This window comes from Oncorhynchus clarkii, chromosome 32 (genome assembly GCF_045791955.1).
Source record: "Oncorhynchus clarkii lewisi isolate Uvic-CL-2024 chromosome 32, UVic_Ocla_1.0, whole genome shotgun sequence".
Taxonomy (NCBI): Eukaryota; Metazoa; Chordata; class Actinopteri; order Salmoniformes; family Salmonidae; genus Oncorhynchus; species Oncorhynchus clarkii.
In genome coordinates, this window is record NC_092178.1 from 4764679 (window position 1) to 4788626 (window position 23948).

At 42.3% G+C, this 23948-nt stretch overlaps 1 protein-coding gene across 3 annotated transcripts; it reads right to left on the bottom strand.

The window, feature by feature from the left end:
* Positions 1–10070: 10070 nt before the first annotated feature.
* On the bottom strand, positions 10071–22906 carry LOC139392132 (tissue alpha-L-fucosidase-like). Of its 3 annotated transcripts, none has more exons than XR_011629645.1 (9): positions 22376–22906; positions 21685–21819; positions 20745–20991; positions 19622–19698; positions 16876–16999; positions 16364–16554; positions 14376–14475; positions 10707–11231; positions 10071–10480 (listed from the first exon to the last, which is right to left on the bottom strand). XR_011629645.1 is itself a non-coding variant. In XM_071139857.1 (8 exons), exons 1-8 carry the CDS (start codon positions 22732–22734, stop codon positions 11094–11096), a joined length of 1371 nt encoding a protein of 456 aa, XP_070995958.1. In that variant the 5' UTR covers positions 22735–22906; the 3' UTR covers positions 10071–11093. The 3 variants fall into 3 exon arrangements, 1 of the variants encoding a protein (XP_070995958.1); XR_011629646.1 differs by having other exon boundaries at positions 10071–10432; positions 22376–22882; XM_071139857.1 differs by having other exon boundaries at positions 10071–11231.
* Positions 22907–23948: the final 1042 nt, after the last annotated feature.

The window sequence follows — 23948 nt, forward strand, 5'->3', positions numbered from 1 at the left end:
TAATACCCTGTATATAGCCTCCACATTGACTCTGTACCATAATACCCTGTATATAGCCTCCACATTGACTCTGTACCATAATACCCTGTATACAGCCTCCACATTGACTCTGTACCATAATACCCTGTATATAGCCTCTGTACCATAATACCCTGTATATAGCCTCCACATTGACTCTGTACCATAATACCCTGTATATAGCCTCCACATTGACTCTGTACCATAATACCCTGTATATAGCCTCCACATTGACTCTGTACCATAATACCCTGTATACAGCCTCCACATTGACTCTGTACCGGTACCCCCTGTATATAGCCTCCACATTGACTCTGTACCATAATACCCTGTATATAGCCTCCACATTGACTCTGTACCATAATACCCTGTATACAGCCTCCACATTGACTCTGTACCGTAATACCCTGTATACAGCCTCCACATTGACTCTGTACCGTAATACCCTGTATATAGCCTCCACATTGACTCTGTACCGTAATACCCTGTATATAGCCTCCACATTGACTCTGTACCATAATACCCTGTATATAGCCTCCACATTGACTCTGTACCATAATACCCTGTATATAGCCTCCACATTGACTCTGTACCGTAATACCCTGTATATAGCCTCCACATTGACTCTGTACCGTAATACCCTGTATATAGCCTCCACATTGACTCTGTACCGTAATACCCTGTATATAGCCTCCACATTGACTCTGTACCATAATACCCTGTATATAGCCTCCACATTGACTCTGTACCATAATACCCTGTATATAGCCTCCACATTGACTCTGTACCGTAATACCCTGTATATAGCCTCCACATTGACTCTGTACCATAATACCCTGTATATAGCCTCCACATTGACTCTGTACCATAATACCCTGTATATAGCCTCCACATTGACTCTGTACCGTAATACCCTGTATATAGCCTCCACATTGACTCTGTACCATAATACCCTGTATATAGCCTCCACATTGACTCTGTACCATAATACCCTGTATATAGCCTCCACATTGACTCTGTACCATAATACCCTGTATATAGCCTCCACATTGACTCTGTACCGGTACCCCCTGTATATAGCCTCCACATTGACTCTGTACTGGTACCCCCTGTATATAGCCTCCACATTGACTCTGTACCGTAATACCCTGTATATAGCCTCCACATTGACTCTGTACCGTAATACCCTGTATATAGCCTCTGTACCGTAATACCCTGTATATAGCCTCTGTACCGTAATACCCTGTATATAGCCTCTGTACCGTAATACCCTGTATATAGCCTCTGTACCGTAATACCCTGTATATAGCCTCCACATTGACTCTGTACCGTAATACCCTGTATATAGCCTCCACATTGACTCTGTACCGTAATACCCTGTATATAGCCTCCATATTGACTCTGTACCGTAATACCCTGTATATAGCCTCCACATTGACTCTGTACCATAATACCCTGTATATAGCCTCTGTACCGTAATACCCTGTATATAGCCTCTGTACCGTAATACCCTGTATATAGCCTCTGTACCGTAATACCCTGTATATAGCCTCTGTACCGTAATACCCTGTATATAGCCTCCACATTGACTCTGTACCGTAATACCCTGTATATAGCCTCCACATTGACTCTGTACCGTAATACCCTGTATATAGCCTCCATATTTACTCTGTACCGTAATACCCTGTATATAGCCTCCACATTGACTCTGTACCGTAATACCCTGTATATAGCCTCTACATTGACTCTGTACCGTAATACCCTGTATATAGCCTCTACATTGACTCTGTACCGTAATACCCTGTGTATAGCCTCTACATTGACTCTGTACCGTAATACCCTGTATATAGCCTCCACATTGACTCTGTACCGTAACACCCTGTATATAGCCTCCACATTGACTCTGTACCGTAACACCCTGTATATAGCCTCCACATTGACTCTGTACCGTAATACCCTGTATATAGCCTCCACATTGACTCTGTACCGTAACACCCTGTATATAGCCTCCACATTGACTCTGTACCGTAACACCCTGTATATAGCCTCCACATTGACTCTGTACCGTAACACCCTGTATATAGCCTCCATATTGACTCTGTACCGTAACACCCTGTATATAGCCTCCACATTGACTCTGTACCGTAATACCCTGTATATAGCCTCCACATTGACTCTGTACCGTAATACCCTGTATATAGCCTCCACATTGACTCTGTACCGTAATACCCTGTATATAGCCTCCACATTGACTCTGTACCGTAATACCCTGTATATAGCCTCCACATTGACTCTGTACTGTAATACCCTGTATACAGCCTCCACATTGACTCTGTACCATAATACCCTGTATACAGCCTCCACATTGACTCTGTACCGTAATACCCTGTATATAGCCTCCACATTGACTCTGTACTGTAATACCCTGTATACAGCCTCCACATTGACTCTGTACCATAATACCCTGTATATAGCCTCCACATTGACTCTGTACCGTAATACCCTGTATATAGCCTCCACATTGACTCTGTACTGTAATACCCTGTATACAGCCTCCACATTGACTCTGTACCATAATACCCTGTATACAGCCTCCACATTGACTCTGTACCATAATACCCTGTATATAGCCTCCACATTGACTCTGTACCGTAATACCCTGTATATAGCCTCCACATTGACTCTGTACCGTAATACCCTGTATATAGCCTCCACATTGACTCTGTACCGTAATACCCTGTATATAGCCTCCACATTGACTCTGTACCGTAATACCCTGTATATAACCTCCACATTGACTCTGTACCGTAATACCCTGTATATAGCCTCTGTACCGTAACACCCTGTATATAGCCTCCACATTGATTCTGTACCGTAACACCCTGTATATAGCCTCCACATTGACTCTGTACCATAATACCCTGTATATAGCCTCCACATTGACTCTGTACCGTAATACCCTGTATATAGCCTCCACATTGACTCTGTACCGTAACACCCTGTATATAGCCTCCACATTGACTCTGTACCGGTACCCCCTGTATATAGCCTCCACATTGACTCTGTACTGTAATACCCTGTATATAGCCTCCACATTGACTCTGTACCGTAATACCCTGTATATAGCCTCCACATTGACTCTGTACCGTAATACCCTGTATATAGCCTCCACTTTGACTCTGTACTGTAATACCCTGTATATAGCCTCCACATTGACTCTGTACCGTAATACCCTGTATACAGCCTCCACATTGACTCTGTACCGGTATCCCCTGTATATAGCCTCCACATTGACTCTGTACCGTAACACCCTGTATATAGCCTCCACATTGACTCTGTACCGTAATACCCTGTATATAGCCTCCACATTGACTCTGTACCGTAATACCCTGTATATAGCCTCCACATTGACTCTGTACCGTAACACCCTGTATATAGCCTCCACATTGACTCTGTACCGTAATACCCTGTATATAGCCTCCACATTGACTCTGTACCGTAATACCCTGTATATAGCCTCCACTTTGACTCTGTACTGTAATACCCTGTATATAGCCTCCACATTGACTCTGTACCGTAATACCCTGTATACAGCCTCCACATTGACTCTGTACCGTAATACCCTGTATATAGCCTCCACATTGACTCTGTACCGTAATACCCTGTATATAGCCTCCACTTTGACTCTGTACTGTAATACCCTGTATATAGCCTCCACATTGACTCTGTACCATAATACCCTGTATATAGCCTCCACATTGACTCTGTACCGTAATACCCTGTATATAGCCTCCACATTGACTCTGTACCGTAATACCCTGTATATAGCCTCCACATTGACTCTGTACCGTAATACCCTGTATATAGCCTCCACATTGACTCTGTACCGTAATACCCTGTATATAACCTCCACATTGACTCTGTACCGTAATACCCTGTATATAGCCTCTGTACCGTAACACCCTGTATATAGCCTCCACATTGATTCTGTACCGTAACACCCTGTATATAGCCTCCACATTGACTCTGTACCATAATACCCTGTATATAGCCTCCACATTGACTCTGTACCGTAATACCCTGTATATAGCCTCCACATTGACTCTGTACCGTAACACCCTGTATATAGCCTCCACATTGACTCTGTACCGGTACCCCCTGTATATAGCCTCCACATTGACTCTGTACTGTAATACCCTGTATATAGCCTCCACATTGACTCTGTACCGTAATACCCTGTATATAGCCTCCACATTGACTCTGTACCGTAATACCCTGTATATAGCCTCCACTTTGACTCTGTACTGTAATACCCTGTATATAGCCTCCACATTGACTCTGTACCGTAATACCCTGTATACAGCCTCCACATTGACTCTGTACCGGTATCCCCTGTATATAGCCTCCACATTGACTCTGTACCGTAACACCCTGTATATAGCCTCCACATTGACTCTGTACCGTAATACCCTGTATATAGCCTCCACATTGACTCTGTACCGTAATACCCTGTATATAGCCTCCACATTGACTCTGTACCGTAACACCCTGTATATAGCCTCCACATTGACTCTGTACCGTAATACCCTGTATATAGCCTCCACATTGACTCTGTACCGTAATACCCTGTATATAGCCTCCACTTTGACTCTGTACTGTAATACCCTGTATATAGCCTCCACATTGACTCTGTACCGTAATACCCTGTATACAGCCTCCACATTGACTCTGTACCGTAATACCCTGTATATAGCCTCCACATTGACTCTGTACCGTAACACCCTGTATATAGCCTCCACATTGACTCTGTACCGTAACACCCTGTATATAGCCTCCACATTGACTCTGTACCGGTACCCCCTGTATATAGCCTCCACATTGACTCTGTACTGTAATACCCTGTATATAGCCTCCACATTGACTCTGTACCGTAATACCCTGTATATAGCCTCCACATTGACTCTGTACCGTAATACCCTGTATATAGCCTCCACTTTGACTCTGTACTGTAATACCCTGTATATAGCCTCCACATTGACTCTGTACCGTAATACCCTGTATACAGCCTCCACATTGACTCTGTACCGGTATCCCCTGTATATAGCCTCCACATTGACTCTGTACCGTAACACCCTGTATATAGCCTCCACATTGACTCTGTACCGTAATACCCTGTATATAGCCTCCACATTGACTCTGTACCGTAATACCCTGTATATAGCCTCCACATTGACTCTGTACCGTAACACCCTGTATATAGCCTCCACATTGACTCTGTACCGTAATACCCTGTATATAGCCTCCACATTGACTCTGTACCGTAATACCCTGTATATAGCCTCCACTTTGACTCTGTACTGTAATACCCTGTATATAGCCTCCACATTGACTCTGTACCGTAATACCCTGTATACAGCCTCCACATTGACTCTGTACCGTAATACCCTGTATATAGCCTCCACATTGACTCTGTACCGTAACACCCTGTATATAGCCTCCACATTGACTCTGTACCGTAACACCCTGTATATAGCCTCCACATTGACTCTGTACCGTAACACCCTGTATATAGCCTCCATATTGACTCTGTACCGTAACACCCTGTATATAGCCTCCACATTGACTCTGTACCGTAATACCCTGTATATAGCCTCCACATTGACTCTGTACCGTAATACCCTGTATATAGCCTCCACATTGACTCTGTACCGTAATACCCTGTATATAGCCTCCACATTGACTCTGTACCGTAATACCCTGTATATAGCCTCCACATTGACTCTGTACTGTAATACCCTGTATACAGCCTCCACATTGACTCTGTACCATAATACCCTGTATACAGCCTCCACATTGACTCTGTACCGTAATACCCTGTATATAGCCTCCACATTGACTCTGTACTGTAATACCCTGTATACAGCCTCCACATTGACTCTGTACCATAATACCCTGTATATAGCCTCCACATTGACTCTGTACCGTAATACCCTGTATATAGCCTCCACATTGACTCTGTACTGTAATACCCTGTATACAGCCTCCACATTGACTCTGTACCATAATACCCTGTATACAGCCTCCACATTGACTCTGTACCATAATACCCTGTATATAGCCTCCACATTGACTCTGTACCGTAATACCCTGTATATAGCCTCCACATTGACTCTGTACCGTAATACCCTGTATATAGCCTCCACATTGACTCTGTACCGTAATACCCTGTATATAGCCTCCACATTGACTCTGTACCGTAATACCCTGTATATAACCTCCACATTGACTCTGTACCGTAATACCCTGTATATAGCCTCTGTACCGTAACACCCTGTATATAGCCTCCACATTGATTCTGTACCGTAACACCCTGTATATAGCCTCCACATTGACTCTGTACCATAATACCCTGTATATAGCCTCCACATTGACTCTGTACCGTAATACCCTGTATATAGCCTCCACATTGACTCTGTACCGTAACACCCTGTATATAGCCTCCACATTGACTCTGTACCGGTACCCCCTGTATATAGCCTCCACATTGACTCTGTACTGTAATACCCTGTATATAGCCTCCACATTGACTCTGTACCGTAATACCCTGTATATAGCCTCCACATTGACTCTGTACCGTAATACCCTGTATATAGCCTCCACTTTGACTCTGTACTGTAATACCCTGTATATAGCCTCCACATTGACTCTGTACCGTAATACCCTGTATACAGCCTCCACATTGACTCTGTACCGGTATCCCCTGTATATAGCCTCCACATTGACTCTGTACCGTAACACCCTGTATATAGCCTCCACATTGACTCTGTACCGTAATACCCTGTATATAGCCTCCACATTGACTCTGTACCGTAATACCCTGTATATAGCCTCCACATTGACTCTGTACCGTAACACCCTGTATATAGCCTCCACATTGACTCTGTACCGTAATACCCTGTATATAGCCTCCACATTGACTCTGTACCGTAATACCCTGTATATAGCCTCCACTTTGACTCTGTACTGTAATACCCTGTATATAGCCTCCACATTGACTCTGTACCGTAATACCCTGTATACAGCCTCCACATTGACTCTGTACCGTAATACCCTGTATATAGCCTCCACATTGACTCTGTACCGTAACACCCTGTATATAGCCTCCACATTGACTATGTACCGTAACACCCTGTATATAGCCTCCACATTGACTATGTACCGTAACACCCTGTATATAGCCTCCACATTGACTATGTACCGTAACACCCTGTATACAGCCTCCACATTGACTATGTACCGTAATACCCTGTATATAGCCTCCACATTGACTCTGTACTGTAATACCCTGTATATAGCCTCCACATTGACTCTGTACCGTAATACCCTGTATATAGCCTCCACATTGACTCTGTACCGTAATACCCTGTATATAGCCTCCACTTTGACTCTGTACTGTAATACCCTGTATATAGCCTCCACATTGACTCTGTACCGTAATACCCTGTATACAGCCTCCACATTGACTCTGTACCGGTATCCCCTGTATATAGCCTCCACATTGACTCTGTACCGTAACACCCTGTATATAGCCTCCACATTGACTCTGTACCGTAATACCCTGTATATAGCCTCCACATTGACTCTGTACCGTAATACCCTGTATATAGCCTCCACATTGACTCTGTACCGTAACACCCTGTATATAGCCTCCACATTGACTCTGTACCGTAATACCCTGTATATAGCCTCCACATTGACTCTGTACCGTAATACCCTGTATATAGCCTCCACTTTGACTCTGTACTGTAATACCCTGTATATAGCCTCCACATTGACTCTGTACCGTAATACCCTGTATACAGCCTCCACATTGACTCTGTACCGTAATACCCTGTATATAGCCTCCACATTGACTATGTACCGTAACACCCTGTATATAGCCTCCACATTGACTCTGTACCGTAATACCCTGTATATAGCCTCCACATTGACTATGTACCGTAACACCCTGTATATAGCCTCCACATTGACTATGTACCGTAACACCCTGTATATAGCCTCCACATTGACTATGTACCGTAACACCCTGTATATAGCCTCCACATTGACTATGTACCGTAACACCCTGTATACAGCCTCCACATTGACTATGTACCGTAACACCCTGTATACAGCCTCCACATTGACTATGTACCGTAATACCCTGTATACAGCCTCCACATTGACTATGTACCGTAATACCCTGTATACAGCCTCCACATTGACTATGTACCGTAACACCCTGTATACAGCCTCCACATTGACTATGTACCGTAACACCCTGTATACAGCCTCCACATTGACTCTGTACCGTAACACCCTGTATATAGCCTCCACATTGACTCTGTACCGTAATACCCTGTATATAGCCTCCACATTGACTCTGTACCGTAACACCCTGTATATAGCCTCCACATTGACTCAGTACCGTAATACCCTGTATATAGCCTCCACATTGACTCTGTACCGTAACACCCTGTATATAGCCTCCACATTGACTCTGTACCGTAACACCCTGTATATAGCCTCCACATTGACTCAGTACCGTAATACCCTGTATATAGCCTCCACATTGACTCTGTACCGTAACACCCTGTATATAGCCTCCACATTGACTCTGTACCGTAACACCCTGTATATAGCCTCCACATTGACTCAGTACCGTAATACCCTGTATATAGCCTCCACATTGACTCTGTACCGTAACACCCTGTATATAGCCTCCACATTGACTCTGTACCGTAACACCCTGTATATAGCCTCCACATTGACTCAGTACCGTAATACCCTGTATATAGCCTCCACATTGACTCTGTACCGTAATACCCTGTATATAGCCTCCACATTGACTCTGTACCGTAATACCCTGTATATAGCCTCCACATTGACTCTGTACCGTAATACCCTGTATACAGCCTCCACATTGACTCTGTACCGTAATACCCTGTATATAGCCTCCACATTGACTCTGTACCGTAACACCCTGTATATAGCCTCCACATTGACTCTGTACCGTAACACCCTGTATATAGCCTCCACATTGACTCTGTACCGTAACACCCTGTATATAGCCTCCACATTGACTCTGTACCGTAACACCCTGTATATAGCCTCCACATTGACTCTGTACCGTAACACCCTGTATATAGCCTCCACATTGACTCTGTACCGTAATACCCTGTATATAGCCTCCACATTGACTCTGTACCGTAATACCCTGTATATAGCCTCCACATTGACTCTGTACCGTAATACCCTGTATATAGCCTCCACATTGACTCTGTACCGTAATACCCTGTATATAGCCTCCACATTGTCAGATAAATACACAACGCAGAGACAAAAGGACGAGAGGACGATCAATGGAAATAGTTTTTTTTTTGTTGGTGTAAATAATGATCAATGGTTCAGAGACATGGGAGGAATACGTCTTCTGAAATAGGATGACTTGTTATTTGGCCATTGGCTAGTTTTATTGCGAGGAATTCTAATTGGTCAACCACAGGCTAAGGGCTGGGTTATAAAACTACACGCTGTCCCTTTGTTCTGTGGAGAGAGAACCACTGAGGACAAGGGAGACCATCTACCTCCCTGTAGGATTTGTCCTCTTCGAATAAATCCATTTTCCTCCTCAGATTTGCTATTTGGGGTATTGAAGAGTATTGAGTGTTCGTTTAGGATCCTGTTAACGCACCCGTTTATATATCATAGACAGGTGCCCCACTAGCGCCATCTCTGGGTTGGCATTATGCCCATTATATTAACAGGCGTAATCTACTGTACACATTACAGAAACTACCTTTTTAAATGGTGTTATGTACAGTCTGTATCACCAAGACTGTGGTCACATGACTTCTGTTTAAAACTGTTCCTTGTAGAGCTGTTCGTAAAAATAAAATAAAATGCACACCATTGGTTTAATGAATAGTGTATTTTTCGACACACAAGTTCTCTGTAGTCTACTAAATATTTCAGACCTAGTTTAGGAATAAATGATATGCAGACAAGCAGACTGTTGATCTACCTTTTTATTGTGATAAAAAAAAATCTGATAAAGGGCTTCATTTTTATAGAGTTAAAATAAAAATTGTTGCTACAAGGAGAAACAGCATAAAAATAAAAATGTAAAGACATACTGGTAATTCAAAACAATTAAAAACACATTTACATTCATTCACATATAGCCTATAAAAAAAACGACAGTGCAACGTCATGTCAGTTTAACACGAAATAAAGATTGTCCACACACACACCAAAAAAAAGGCACAGGAAGCCGACACACAGAGATTGTTGTGAAAAGTGGAACGTTCCCTTTTTTTAGTATTGCCTGTTGTATTGCCTGTTGTATTGCCTGTTGCATTGCCGGTTGCATTGCCTGTTGCATTGCCTGTTGCATTGCCTGTTGCATTGCCTGTTGCATTGCCTGTTGCATTGCCTGTTGCATTGCCTGTTGCATTGCCTGTTGCATTGCCTGTTGCATTGCCTGTTGCATTGCCTGTTGCATTGCCTGTTGTATTGCCTGTTGTATTGCCTGTTGTATTGCCTGTTGTATTGCCTGTTGTATTGCCTGTTGTATTGCCTGTTGTATTGCCTGTTGTATTGCCTGTTGTATTGCCTGTTGTATTGCCTGTTGTATTGCGTTGTATTGCCTGTTGCAATATGCACATTTCTACCAAACACAGAAAACAAATAACTATCTTTGGTGTGTCATTTATGAACATCCAATATCCTTACTGCTGAACATAACGAGTCTCCTTCACATTTGCCTCAAGTAGCTGAATAGGATATAACCAAATGTTTGTTTTGTTTTATCCATATCTATATTTCTTTTGAAAGGAGGCCATTGTTGATAGGGATGCTGCAGATCTATTGCACAGTCAAGGTAGCTAGTCTTTAGCTGACTCACACAAAATCAACCAGTGTCAGAATCCTAAAAAAAAAAAAACATTTCAACCCCTGAAACTTACAATTTAAACATGAACAGTCATAATATCTTAACGTATAATAATTAAAAAAACAGTTATGTTCACCGCCTCTCACACCACTCCCTCTAGTTTCAGGACCCAGCCTTGCCCTGGGGAAACTGGCATGATGTCAGGCATGAGCACCACCAGTCCGGTTGGCGCCGTTGAGACCCACTTCAGAGGTACGGACGGGTCGTCCAGTATAGTGACCTGAGAAGAGAGACAGAAAATAATTCAGGTTATAGCATAACAGGTGCTGCTTTTTACATATTTGTACCTTATGGGACCGAACACACATGTTAAAGAACCATAAGAGTATAATACTGTGTGGTATACAAGAATAAAATACTGTGTGGTATACTAGAGTATAATACTGTGTGGTATACTAGAGTATAATACTGTGTGGTAGAGTATAATACTGTGTGGTAGAGTATAATACTGTGTGGTATACTAGAGTATAATACTGTGTGGTGTATACTAGAGTATAATACTGTGTGGTGTATACTAGAGTATAATACTGTGTGGTATACTAGAGTATAATACTGTGTGGTATACTAGAGTATAATACTGTGTGGTATACTAGAGTATAATACTGTGTGGTGTATACTAGAGTATAATACTGTGTGGTATACTAGAGTATAATACTGTGTGGTATACTAGAGTATAATAATGTGTGGTATACTAGAGTATAATACTGTGTGGTATACTAGAGTATAATACTGTGTGGTATACTAGAGTATAATACTGTGGTGTATACTAGAGTATAATACTGTGTGGTAGAGTATAATACTGTGTGGTATACTAGAGTATAATACTGTGTGGTATACTAGAGTATAATACTGTGTGGTGTATACTAGAGTATAATACTGTGGTGTATACTAGAGTATAATACTGTGTGGTGTATACTAGAGTATAATACTGTGTGGTATACTAGAGTATAATACTGTGTGGTGTATACTAGAGTATAATACTGTGTGGTATACTAGAGTATAATACTGTGTGGTAGAGTATAATACTGTGTGGTATACTAGAGTATAATACTGTGTGGTGTATACTAGAGTATAATACTGTGTGGTATACTAGAGTATAATACTGTGTGGTATACTAGAGTATAATAATGTGTGGTATACTAGAGTATAATACTGTGTGGTATACTAGAGTATAATACTGTGTGGTATACTAGAGTATAATACTGTGGTGTATACTAGAGTATAATACTGTGTGGTAGAGTATAATACTGTGTGGTATACTAGAGTATAATACTGTGTGGTATACTAGAGTATAATACTGTGTGGTGTATACTAGAGTATAATACTGTGTGGTGTATACTAGAGTATAATACTGTGTGGTGTATACTAGAGTATAATACTGTGTGGTATACTAGAGTATAATACTGTGTGGTGTATACTAGAGTATAATACTGTGTGGTATACTAGAGTATAATACTGTGTGGTAGAGTATAATACTGTGTGGTATACTAGAGTATAATACTGTGTGGTGTATACTAGAGTATAATACTGTGTGGTATACTAGAGTATAATACTGTGTGGTATACTAGAGTATAATACTGTGTGGTGTATACTAGAGTATAATACTGTGTGGTATACTAGAGTATAATACTGTGTGGTATACTAGAGTATAATACTGTGGTGTATACTAGAGTATAATACTGTGTGGTGTATACTAGAGTATAATACTGTGTGGTGTATACTAGAGTATAATACTGTGTGGTATACTAGAGTATACTACTGTGTGGTGTATACTAGAGTATAATACTGTGTGGTGTATACTAGAGTATAATACTGTGTGGTATACTAGAGTATAATACTGTGTGGTATACTAGAGTATAATACTGTGTGGTATACTAGAGTATAATACTGTGTGGTGTATACTAGAGTATAATACTGTGTGGTAGAGTATAATACTGTGTGGTAGAGTATAATACTGTGTGGTGTATACTAGAGTATAATACTGTGTGGTATACTAGAGTATAATACTGTGTGGTGTATACTAGAGTATAATACTGTGTGGTGTATACTAGAGTATAATACTGTGTGGTATACTAGAGTATAATACTGTGGTGTATACAAGCTATAATACTGTGTGGTGTATACTAGAGTATAATACTGTGTGTGGTATACTAGAGTATAATACTGTGTGGTATACTAGAGTATACTACTGTGTGGTGTATACTAGAGTATAATACTGTGTGGTGTATACTAGATTATAATACTGTGTGGTGTATACTAGAGTATAATACTGTGTGGTATACTAGAGTATAATACTGTGTGGTATACTAGAGTATAATACTGTGTGGTGTATACTAGAGTATAATACTGTGTGGTGTATACTAGAGTATAATACTGTGTGGTATACTAGAGTATACTACTGTGTGGTATACTAGAGTATAATACTGTGTGGTATACTAGAGTATAATACTGTGTGGTATACTAGAGTATAATACTGTGGTGTATACTAGAGTATAATACTGTGTGGTATACTAGAGTATAATACTGTGTGGTATACTAGAGTATAATACTGTGGTGTATACTAGAGTATAATACTGTGTGGTATACTAGAGTATAATACTGTGTGGTATACTAGAGTATAATACTGTGTGGTGTATACTAGAGTATAATACTGTGTGTGGTATACTAGAGTATAATACTGTGTGGTGTATACTGGAGTATAATACTGTGTGGTGTATACTAGAGTATAATACTGTGTGGTATACTAGAGTATAATACTGTGTGGTATACTAGAGTATAATACTGTGTGGTATACTAGAGTATAATACTGTGTGGTATACTAGAGTATACTACTGTGTGGTGTATACTAGAGTATAATACTGTGTGGTATACTAGAGTATAATACTGTGTGGTGTATACTAGAGTATAATACTGTGTGGTGTATACTAGAGTATAATACTGTGTGGTATACTAGAGTATAATACTGTGTGGTATACTAGAGTATAATACTGTGTGGTATACTAGAGTATACTACTGTGTGGTATACTAGAGTATACTACTGTGTGGTGTATACTAGAGTATAATACTGTGTGGTGTATACTAGAGTATAATACTGTGTGGTATACTAGAGTATAATACTGTGTGGTATACTAGAGTATAATACCGTGTGTGGTATACTAGAGTATAATACTGTGTGGTATACTAGAGTATAATACTGTGTGGTATACTAGAGTATAATACCGTGTGTGGTATACTAGAGTATAATACTGTGTGGTATACTAGAGTATAATACTGTGTGGTATACTAGAGTATAATACCGTGTGTGGTATACTAGAGTATAATACTGTGTGGTATACCAGAGTATAATACTATGTGGTATACTTACATTAGTGTCCGCAGAGGTTTTGGGTGCTGCGAGGTCAAACAGCAGTTTGGAAGGCCATTCCAGTAGTATGGCATAGACCGTGTTGTTCTTTGAGGTGTACCTGTGGAAGGGGAGAGAGATAGATAGATGTCTGTCTATATATTACACACACACACACACACACACACACACACACACACACACACACACACACACACACACACACACACACACACACACACACACACACACACACACACACACACACACACACACACACACACACACACACACACACACACACACACACACACACACACACACACACACACTCGGGACTTGTTTAAGACTCGGGATGACAGTTGACCACTAGATGGCAGTAAAATCCCAGTCTTATAATTGTTTATTATTTTTATTTCACCTTTATTTAACCAGGTAGGCTAGTTGAGAACACCTTTATTTAACCAGGTAGGCATGTTGAGAACAAGTTCTCATTTACAATTGCGACCTGGCCAAGATAAAGCAAAGCAGTTTGACAGATACAACAACACAGAGTTACACATGGAGTAAAACAAACATACAGTCAATAATACAGTATAAACAAGTCTATATACAATGTGAGCAAATGAGGTGAGAAGGGAGGTAAAGGCAAAAAAAGGCCATGGTGGCAAAGTAAATACATTATAGCAAGTAAAACACTGGAATGGTAGATTTGCAGTGGAAGAATGTGCAAAGTAGAAATATAAATAATGGGGTGCAAAGGAGCAAAATAAATAAATAAAATACAGTAGGGAAAGAGGTAGTTGTTTGGGCTAAATTATAGGTGGGCTGTGTACAGGTGCAGTAATCTGTGAGCTGCTCTGACAGTTGGTGCTTAAAGCTAGTGAGGGGGATAAGTGTTTCCAGTTTCAGAGATTGTTGTAGTTCGTTCCAGTCATTGGCAGCAGAGAACTGGAAGGAGAGGCGGCCAAAGGAGGAATTGGTTTTGGGGGTGACTAGAGAGATAAACCTGCTGGAGCGCGTGCTACAGGATGGGTGATGCTATGGTGACCAGCGAGCTGAGATAAGGATCGGACTTTACATGGCAGTGTCTTGTAGATGACCTGGAGCCAGTGGGTTTGGCGACGATAATTACATTACAATAGTTAATACAATAGAGAAGTAGTAACTTGACTCAAGCCTGTCCAAGACTGATCAATTATTCCACATTTCAGTCTGGAAATCTATGTATTGTATTGCATTGCCTCTCACCAGACTGTATTGTATTGCATTGCATCTCACCAGACTGTATTGCATTGCCTCTCACCAGACTGTATTGCATTGCCTCTCACCAGACTGTATTGCATTGCCTCTCACCAGACTGTATTGCATTGCATTGCATCTCACCAGACTGTATTGTATTGCCTCTCACCAGACTGTATTGTATTGCCTCTCACCAGACTGCATTGCATTGCCTCTCACCAGACTGTATTGCATTGCATTGCATCTCACCAGACTGTATTGCATTGCCTCTCACCAGACTGTATTGCATTGCCTCTCACCAGACTGTATTGCATTGCCTCTCACCAGACTGTATTGCATTGCCTCTCACCAGACTGTATTGCGTTGCCTCTCACCAGACTGTATTGTCTCTCACCAGACTGTATTGTATTGCCTCTCACCAGACTATTGTATTGCCTCTCACCAGACTGTATTGTATTGCCTCTCACCAGACTGTATTGCATTGCCTCTCACCAGACTGTATTGCATTGCATCTCACCAGACTGTATTGCATTGCCTCTCACCAGACTGTATTGCGTTGCCTCTCACCAGACTGTATTGTGTTGCCTCTCACCAGACTGTATTGTGTTGCCTCTCACCAGACTGTATTGTGTTGCCTCTCACCAGACTGTATTGTGTTGCCTCTCACCAGACTGTATTGTATTGCCTCTCACCAGACTGTATTGTGTTGCCTCTTACCAGACTGTATTGTATTGTCTCCTACCAGACTGTATTGTATTGCCTCTTACCAGACAGGCACGGTGGTGTTCTCCCCCTGGAGCCTCCAGGGTTTGGAGGAGTAGATGGCCTCTCCGTTGACCCCCAGCCAGGCCCCCATGCCCCTCAGCCTCTCCTCAAAGAGAGGGGAGATCATACCATCCTCCATGGGGCCTATGTTCAGCAGGTAGTTACCACCCAGGGCCACCACGTACACCATGTCCTGATGAAACACCAACAACAGAGATGTTATATTTATACTCAAGGGACACAGGGAGTATTTACCAAGTTAGTGACAACTCTTGTTTATGAAATAGAGATAAGACACACCCAGTCATCAGCGTGCAGAAAGAGAAAGACAGCATATCCTGGTGTTACAAAGTGAGCAGAGAAGAAGCTGATAGAGGCCATAGCTCATTGAATATGCTATAGTCAGATTAGTCCACAAGGAGAGAAGCAAGACCAAACAACTCCAAAGTATTCAAACTGAGCCCCAGTTGTGTTTGTCCACTCAGTACTGATTTCACTTCCTGTGACCTCTAACCGTTATGATGGTGGGCAGGTCCATCAGCTCGATGAGCTTCATGTTTCTTCGGTAACCCCAGGAGCGGTTGTCGATGGACTGGCACTTCTCCCACTTGTGGTTAGGCAGAGAGCCTGGCGTGAACCTGAGAGTGAAGATATATATATATATAAAAACACACACACACAACCCACTGGTTCAAAATGTGTGCCAGGTCTGATATGGTGCCAAGGGTGACAGTCTGTTTGTGTATTCCATGTGTAAATCCTACATGACTGAACAGTTGTAGGCAGAGTCTAGGAAGATTCCACCTAATCAGAGGAGATGGGGATATTAGCATATGTCTAATGCCATATATATATATATATAAATAAGAGTGAAAGATATACATACATACATACATACATACATGCAGTACTACCTGACTATTAGTTACTCTGAATAAGTGTCTGCTAAATTACCCAAAATGTAATGTAAAACGGGTTGGAACCGGTTCAAGGAACAGAAAAGGGAACGAAAGTGACCCATACCGTTCCCGGAACAGAACCTTTATTTATTTTTTAAAGCATGGGAACTAGTTGATAACATTCTTATACATTTCAGCCATTTTTCTTGGGTCCCACAAGCAAGCAACAAATGCAAAGCCCTTCCTCTGTCACTCAGAATTGTATTTATTTAACGAGGTTAAGTCAGTTAAGAACAAATTCTTATTTACAATGACGGCCTAGGAACCTGCCTTGTTCAAGGGCAGAACAGATTTTTACCTCGTCAGCTCTGGGATTCGACCTGGCAACCTTTCGGTTACTGGCAGAAAATTCTTATCTCTGCCTGCCCGGTTGAAATCTTTGCCAGTGTGTGTGAGGGTGTAGGCTACCTGCCCTCCAAAGCATATCGCCTAACGACGTTATAATCGTCATTCAGAGGATAAAGAGATTGGATTCACTTTTTCCAATGCTAGTTAAGGATACTATAGGCATAGTTAGTTACATTTCACATTGGATTTATTAACTACAAAAAGTTAAGACGTGTTTTTAATTCTTGCACACACACACACACACACACACACACACACACACAAGCTTGTTTGCTAGCTAGCTCAAAGGACGTTCAGTTCCCCCATAGAAGCTGCTTCTCCGTAGGTATAATTCAGATAATACATGTCATAACAACAAGATGCCCAGCGCTTCAAGCCTCCTCATCAACCCCCTCTCCCCACCCTGAAAAGAATTCAGTCGCACCTTGTGCCATTGGCTACTGTTGGATCCTGTGTTTTACATTATAGCCATTACCATATATATGATTGAATATTATCTGCTGTTGGCTTGTGTGGATGCAACATAGCTGACTTGAAACATTGTTAAAAGTGTCAGGGCCAGGGGACTTTCTCATGATGGAAAAATACAGAATAGCATGAAGACAGGAACTGTTCAAATGAGTTGGGAGGGGGGCACATTCAGAGCGGGGTGTTGCGAGAACAAGCGGTCTTTTGTTAGATAACAGGAGCCAGGTGCGAGATAACGGTATGGAGCATGAGAGCCTGGATGTTCTTCACATCTATCAACAGAAGCGCCAAGAGGCGGGGACCCGCCTGAGCTCCTGCAATAGGCTGAGCAAGTTTAAACCACGCCCAGTCTCTACTATAGGCCAACAGACGGGTTGGAACTGTCTATCACAGTATAAAGAATACTGTTTCACATACGTCTTGTCAGTTCTCTGTTCTGCCCTGCGTGGTATTACAGTGAGCCCGTATATACGAAAGTTGCATTTGCCATTTATTACTTAGCTAATAAAAAATGCATAGTATAAAATCGGTGACTCATTGTTATATTTATCCTGATACCAGATTCGAATTTACGCAACTCTAACACTACACACGTCTGTCCATCAAAACATGTAAAACAACTAGCTTGCCTACTCTAGCCAAACTAGTTGAAACTAGTTGAAGTTGAAGTAATTTAATGAATGTAAAAAAATATATATACAGATTTTTTTGATATCACAGGTTAAAAGAGGAACAGATAGTTCCTATTTAAAACCGGTATTTTTTTGTTGTTGGGGGAGGGGGGGGGGGTTATTGTGGCAGACATTGCTGTTATAATGTTTATCTATGGATTTAGGTAAAGTCATATGATGTACTGACGAGACCTGCTACCTCTGCTAGAACACTTCCCCTTTGTCCACGTGACTGAATCGCGGTGTTGGATTTACAGACAGAATGCTGTCATTCCACGTAGCAGTAGACTGAACTAAGCTGGGAGAGACGAGCAGGACAAATGGTCTTGGTTCCTTCTGGAAAACAGTGTCGAGACAATGAGCATTGAGAAACGGAGCGACAAAACCTTACCACAGGCCAACCGCAGTTTCTCAGTTCCATGGTCACCGACCAGTTTGTTTGTGACACCACCCAAAGGGGGGGGGGGGGGGCTGTATTTTAGATTTTTCCATATAAACCGAGACAACTCTTCTTCGTTGGTTGAGAGCCCATACACCATTGAGGTGATGTTTAACAAGTCACATTTTTACAAATCTTAATTTAAAAAAAAAAAAAAGTTGTTTGAAGAATCTACAGCCTCTCTCTCCTTTCTGGTTGGAATTTCCACGACAGGGTGGAACTGAACTTTGTTTTGCTGGTTCTGGACGAGAGCAATAAAAAGAACGTGGTTCTGCTCAGAATGAAACGATTGGAAAAATATATTGTGGTTCCAACCCCTGAACGCCTAAAGAGAGCCGATCTAGGGTTCAGTGTTGGTGCTAGAGGGTAGTCTACCTGTCGGCACAGTTGTAGTAACCTCCGTGTTTACAGTAACAACCATTCCCCCATCTGTCATTGACCACCACAAAGTCCTGGGGAAGTAGATTGAAATCAGAAGTCAGTGTTGTTCTGGGTTAACAAAAAGGGGCAGTAGTGTAGTTCATATTTACAAAGACACAACCTTATGTCCTAATGGGTTTCAGACCAGAAAAAAAAACAACCAAAAAGGTGAACAAGTTATCTTGTATCTAGTTGTGACATGTCACCGGATCTAAATGTGATCAGGTGCATCTTATGACACATATCACACGACACACACAGTTCTATCTCCACCCCCTAACTAACATATAGGTCAGGTGACACACAGTTCTAACTCATATAGGTCAGGTGACACACAGTTCTAACTCCACCCCCTAACTGACATATAGGTCAGGTGACACACAGTTCTAACTCCACCCCCTAACTGACATATAGGTCAGGTGACACACAGTTCTAACTCATATAGGTCAGGTGACACACAGTTCTATCTCCACCCCCTAACTAACATATAGGTCAGGTGACACACAGTTCTAACTCATATAGGTCAGGTGACACACAGTTCTAACTCCACCCCCTAACTGACATATAGGTCAGGTGACACACAGTTCTAACTCATATAGGTCAGGTGACACACAGTTCTAACTCCACCCCCTAACTAACATATAGGTCAGGTGACACACAGTTCTAACTCATATAGGTCAGGTGACACACAGTTCTAACTCCACCCCCTAACTGACATATAGGTCAGGTGCCACACAGTTCTAACTCCACCCCCTAACTGACATATAGGTCAGGTGACACACAGTTCTAACTCATATAGGTCAGGTGACACACAGTTCTAACTCCACCCCCTAACTGACATATAGGTCAGGTGACACACAGTTCTAACTCCACCCCCTAAATGGCATAGGTCAGGTGACACACACAGTTCTAACTTTGTGTCATGACATCAGCTAGTACCTAGACAAGAACTGGTAAAAACAAATGTCAATCATTTGTCATATCCCTAGTGGACCTGGTCAAAAGTGACACACTTCAAAGTGAATAGGGTAGCATTTGGGACACCCTCCATTTTGCATCTTCCCTCAGCCTCGCTCACCTTGACAGGACTGTCGTTGTAGAGCCAGGCCAGAAATTCTGTTGAGTTCCAGTAGGTGTCAGGAGCTTCCCAATCCCCATCGGACCAGATCAGTTCTGGCTTGTAGGTCATCACCAGGTTAACCAGCTCAGGAAGAGCCTTCCGGAAGACAAACTCCTGGGTCTTGTACCCGGAAGCCTTGTCCTTCAGGTACAGTGGATGGAACCACTCATACAGGGAGTGGTACAGGCCAAAGTGCAGTCCCTTCCTATGGAAACAGAATGTATGTGAAACGTGAGCTGTTATGACCGGAGATCCCACAAACCAACCAGGCCCCATATTCCCAGAGTCTCGGAGTAGGAACGCTGCTCTAGGATCAGGCTATAGGAACTTCCCAAAGAGTCTCGGAGTAGGAATGCTGCTCTAGGATCAGGCTATAGGAACTTCCCAAAGAGTCTCGGAGTAGGAATGCTGCTCTAGGATCAGGCACTTCCCAAAGTTAACACTGATCCTAGAACCTAGATAGTCAAATCAAAATCTAATTTTATTGGTCACATACACATCGTTAGCAGATGTTATTGCGAGTGTAGCGAAATGTCTGTGGAAGCATTGAGAATGTCTGTGGAAGCATTGAGAATGTCTGGGGAAGCATTGAGAATGTCTGGGGAAGCATTGAGCATGTCTGGGGAAGCATTGAGCATGTCTGGGGAAGCATTGAGCATGTCTGGGGAAGAGGTGAAAATGGACTGGGAAGCATTGAGAATACATGCCTTGGTTTCCAAACCTGTCTAACCAGAATAACCTGATCCAGGGGAACACAGTCATTAAGTGGTGAAAGAGGCTCTGGGGTGTGGTTTCCCCCAGGTACAGATCTAAGATCAGTTCTCCCCAACCTTAACAGTTAGGGGATGCTAAACTGACTGGAGATCAGTGTCTAGGGGCAACGTCCCCCACGTCCTACCTCTTGCGTACGGCAGCTGCCAGGTCTCCCACCAGGTCTCTGTGTGGTCCAGTGTCCACAGAGTTCCAGTTCCACGAGTCTGCAGACGGCCAGTTACAGAAGCCCTCGTGATGCTTGGATGTGAACACCACGTACCTGGCAATGTATGTAAAGTGTACAGCATTACAGAGGAGGGGGGGGGGGGGGGGGGGTCGTCATCATCTCACAAATAGAAGAATAAAAACATGTAAAAAATGTCTGCCCAAGAGCCTAATTTCAATGTAGGAGCATGTGGACAAACTAAGCAGTCGGTTCCATTTCAACTTTTCACGACAATTTATACACAAAAAAAATAGCCAACTGGAACAGTGCATCCCTTGTGTGTAACGCCTCGATCACACCGACACCGATCATTTTTTGGTCCAACAGAAATACATTCATTACCAATGGAACGCGGTGTTTATCTACCGTATGCATCAAACTGTATGCGCTTAGACGGCTTGACAGAAATAGTAGCAGAAGGTGAAAGTTTAACTTTTGTTGCACACATATTCAGATGATGTTGCGTACCATTCGGCGCAGTAATACTGTCGGTGTGATTGAGGCGTTCAACCCATATAAAATACTTAGTTAGATATCGTTCGTGCACTCTTGTGTTGAGTAGCCTAGTTGAATAAGTATGCCATTAAATAAACTTTCGTCTGCTACTTACTTGGCTCCAGAAGCTTCAAATATTTCAGCCCACTCATCAGGGTCGAAGAACTGCGCTTTGAAATCGTGCGCAAAATCTGGGTATGTAAAACCCACAGGGTAGTTTTTCTTCATAAACTCAACCTCGTCTGCTCGATGTGCGCCTCTCCACGACTGCCAGAACCACTCACTGAACTGGCCGTACCCGGGCACGGAGAATACCCCCCAGTGAACGAAAATACCGATCTTCGACTCGTCGTACCACACCGGTAACGGCCGGGAGTCGATACTTGTCCAATTGGCCGTATACCGCACTCCATTTCCTGACGAGATTGCAACCACTGCAACTAGTAACAAACTCCTCAGAATCAAAGAGGTCATTTTCAGTTCTTTCAGAAAGAACTAAAGCTGATGAAGTGATGCAAACGGCGCTGGCATAGCCCTTAAAACCACTTTGTAGTCCAATGATGTCCCATTATGTAAAGAAAGGCACTCACATGACTTGTTTCTGTTGCGGTTGGGGTGAAAACACCTGTGTGACGCTAGCAACAACAAGGATAGTGGAATCTGGGCTTTGCCTTTAAAATAAAAGTCCCAAATTGAAAGTGATTCAAACGATACAAATAGTGGAATCATGACATATTTGGACTAGATAATGCTAAAAAAGATCAGAATGTTGTTATATAAATTCAACTAAATACAATAATTAATTTAATTTGACAAAAAAAAAAGAAGTTAGCTCCATAGGTAAGGCTGAACATTGCAATATGTATTAGTATTTATGTTTAACCTTTATTTAACTAGACAAGTCAGTTAAAAACCAATTCTCGGCCTACGCCAACCAAACCCGGACGACACGGCCAATTGTGCAAACTGAATATTTGATACGTAGAAGGTCGACTGGTGAGATAATTATGTGAAGCCCGAGAAGCCGGTGTTGGGAGGATATATTGTCACAGATGCTATTAGTAAATTAATCAATCAATTAATCAATCAAATGTACAGCTTATGTCACACAGTGCTGTACAGAAACCCAGCCTAAAACCACAAACAGCAAGCAATGCAGGTGTAGTAGCACAGTGGCTAGGAAACACTCCCTAGAAAGGCCCAAACCTAGGAAGAAACCTAGAGAGGAACCAGAATATGAGGGGTGGCCAGTACTCTTCTGGCTGTGCCGGGTGGAGATTATAACAGAACATGGCCAAGATGTTCAAATGTTCATAGATGACCAGCAGGGTCAAATAATAATAATCACAGTGGTTGTCGAGGGTGCAGCAAGTCAGCATCTCAGGAGTAAATGTCAGTTGGCTTTTCATAGCCGATCATTGAGAGTATCTCTACCGCTCCTGCTGTCTCTAGAGAGTTGAAAACAGCAGGTCCGGGACAATGTAGCACGTCCAGTGAACAGGTCAGGGTTCCATAGCCACAGGCAGAACAGTTGAAACTGGAGCAGCAGCACGGCCAGGTGGACTGGGGACAGCAAGGAGTCATCATGCCAGGTAGTCCTGAGGCATGGTCCTAGGGCTCAGGTCCTCTGAGAGAGAGAAAGAAAGAGAGAATTAGAGAAAGCACACTTAAATTCACACAGGACACCG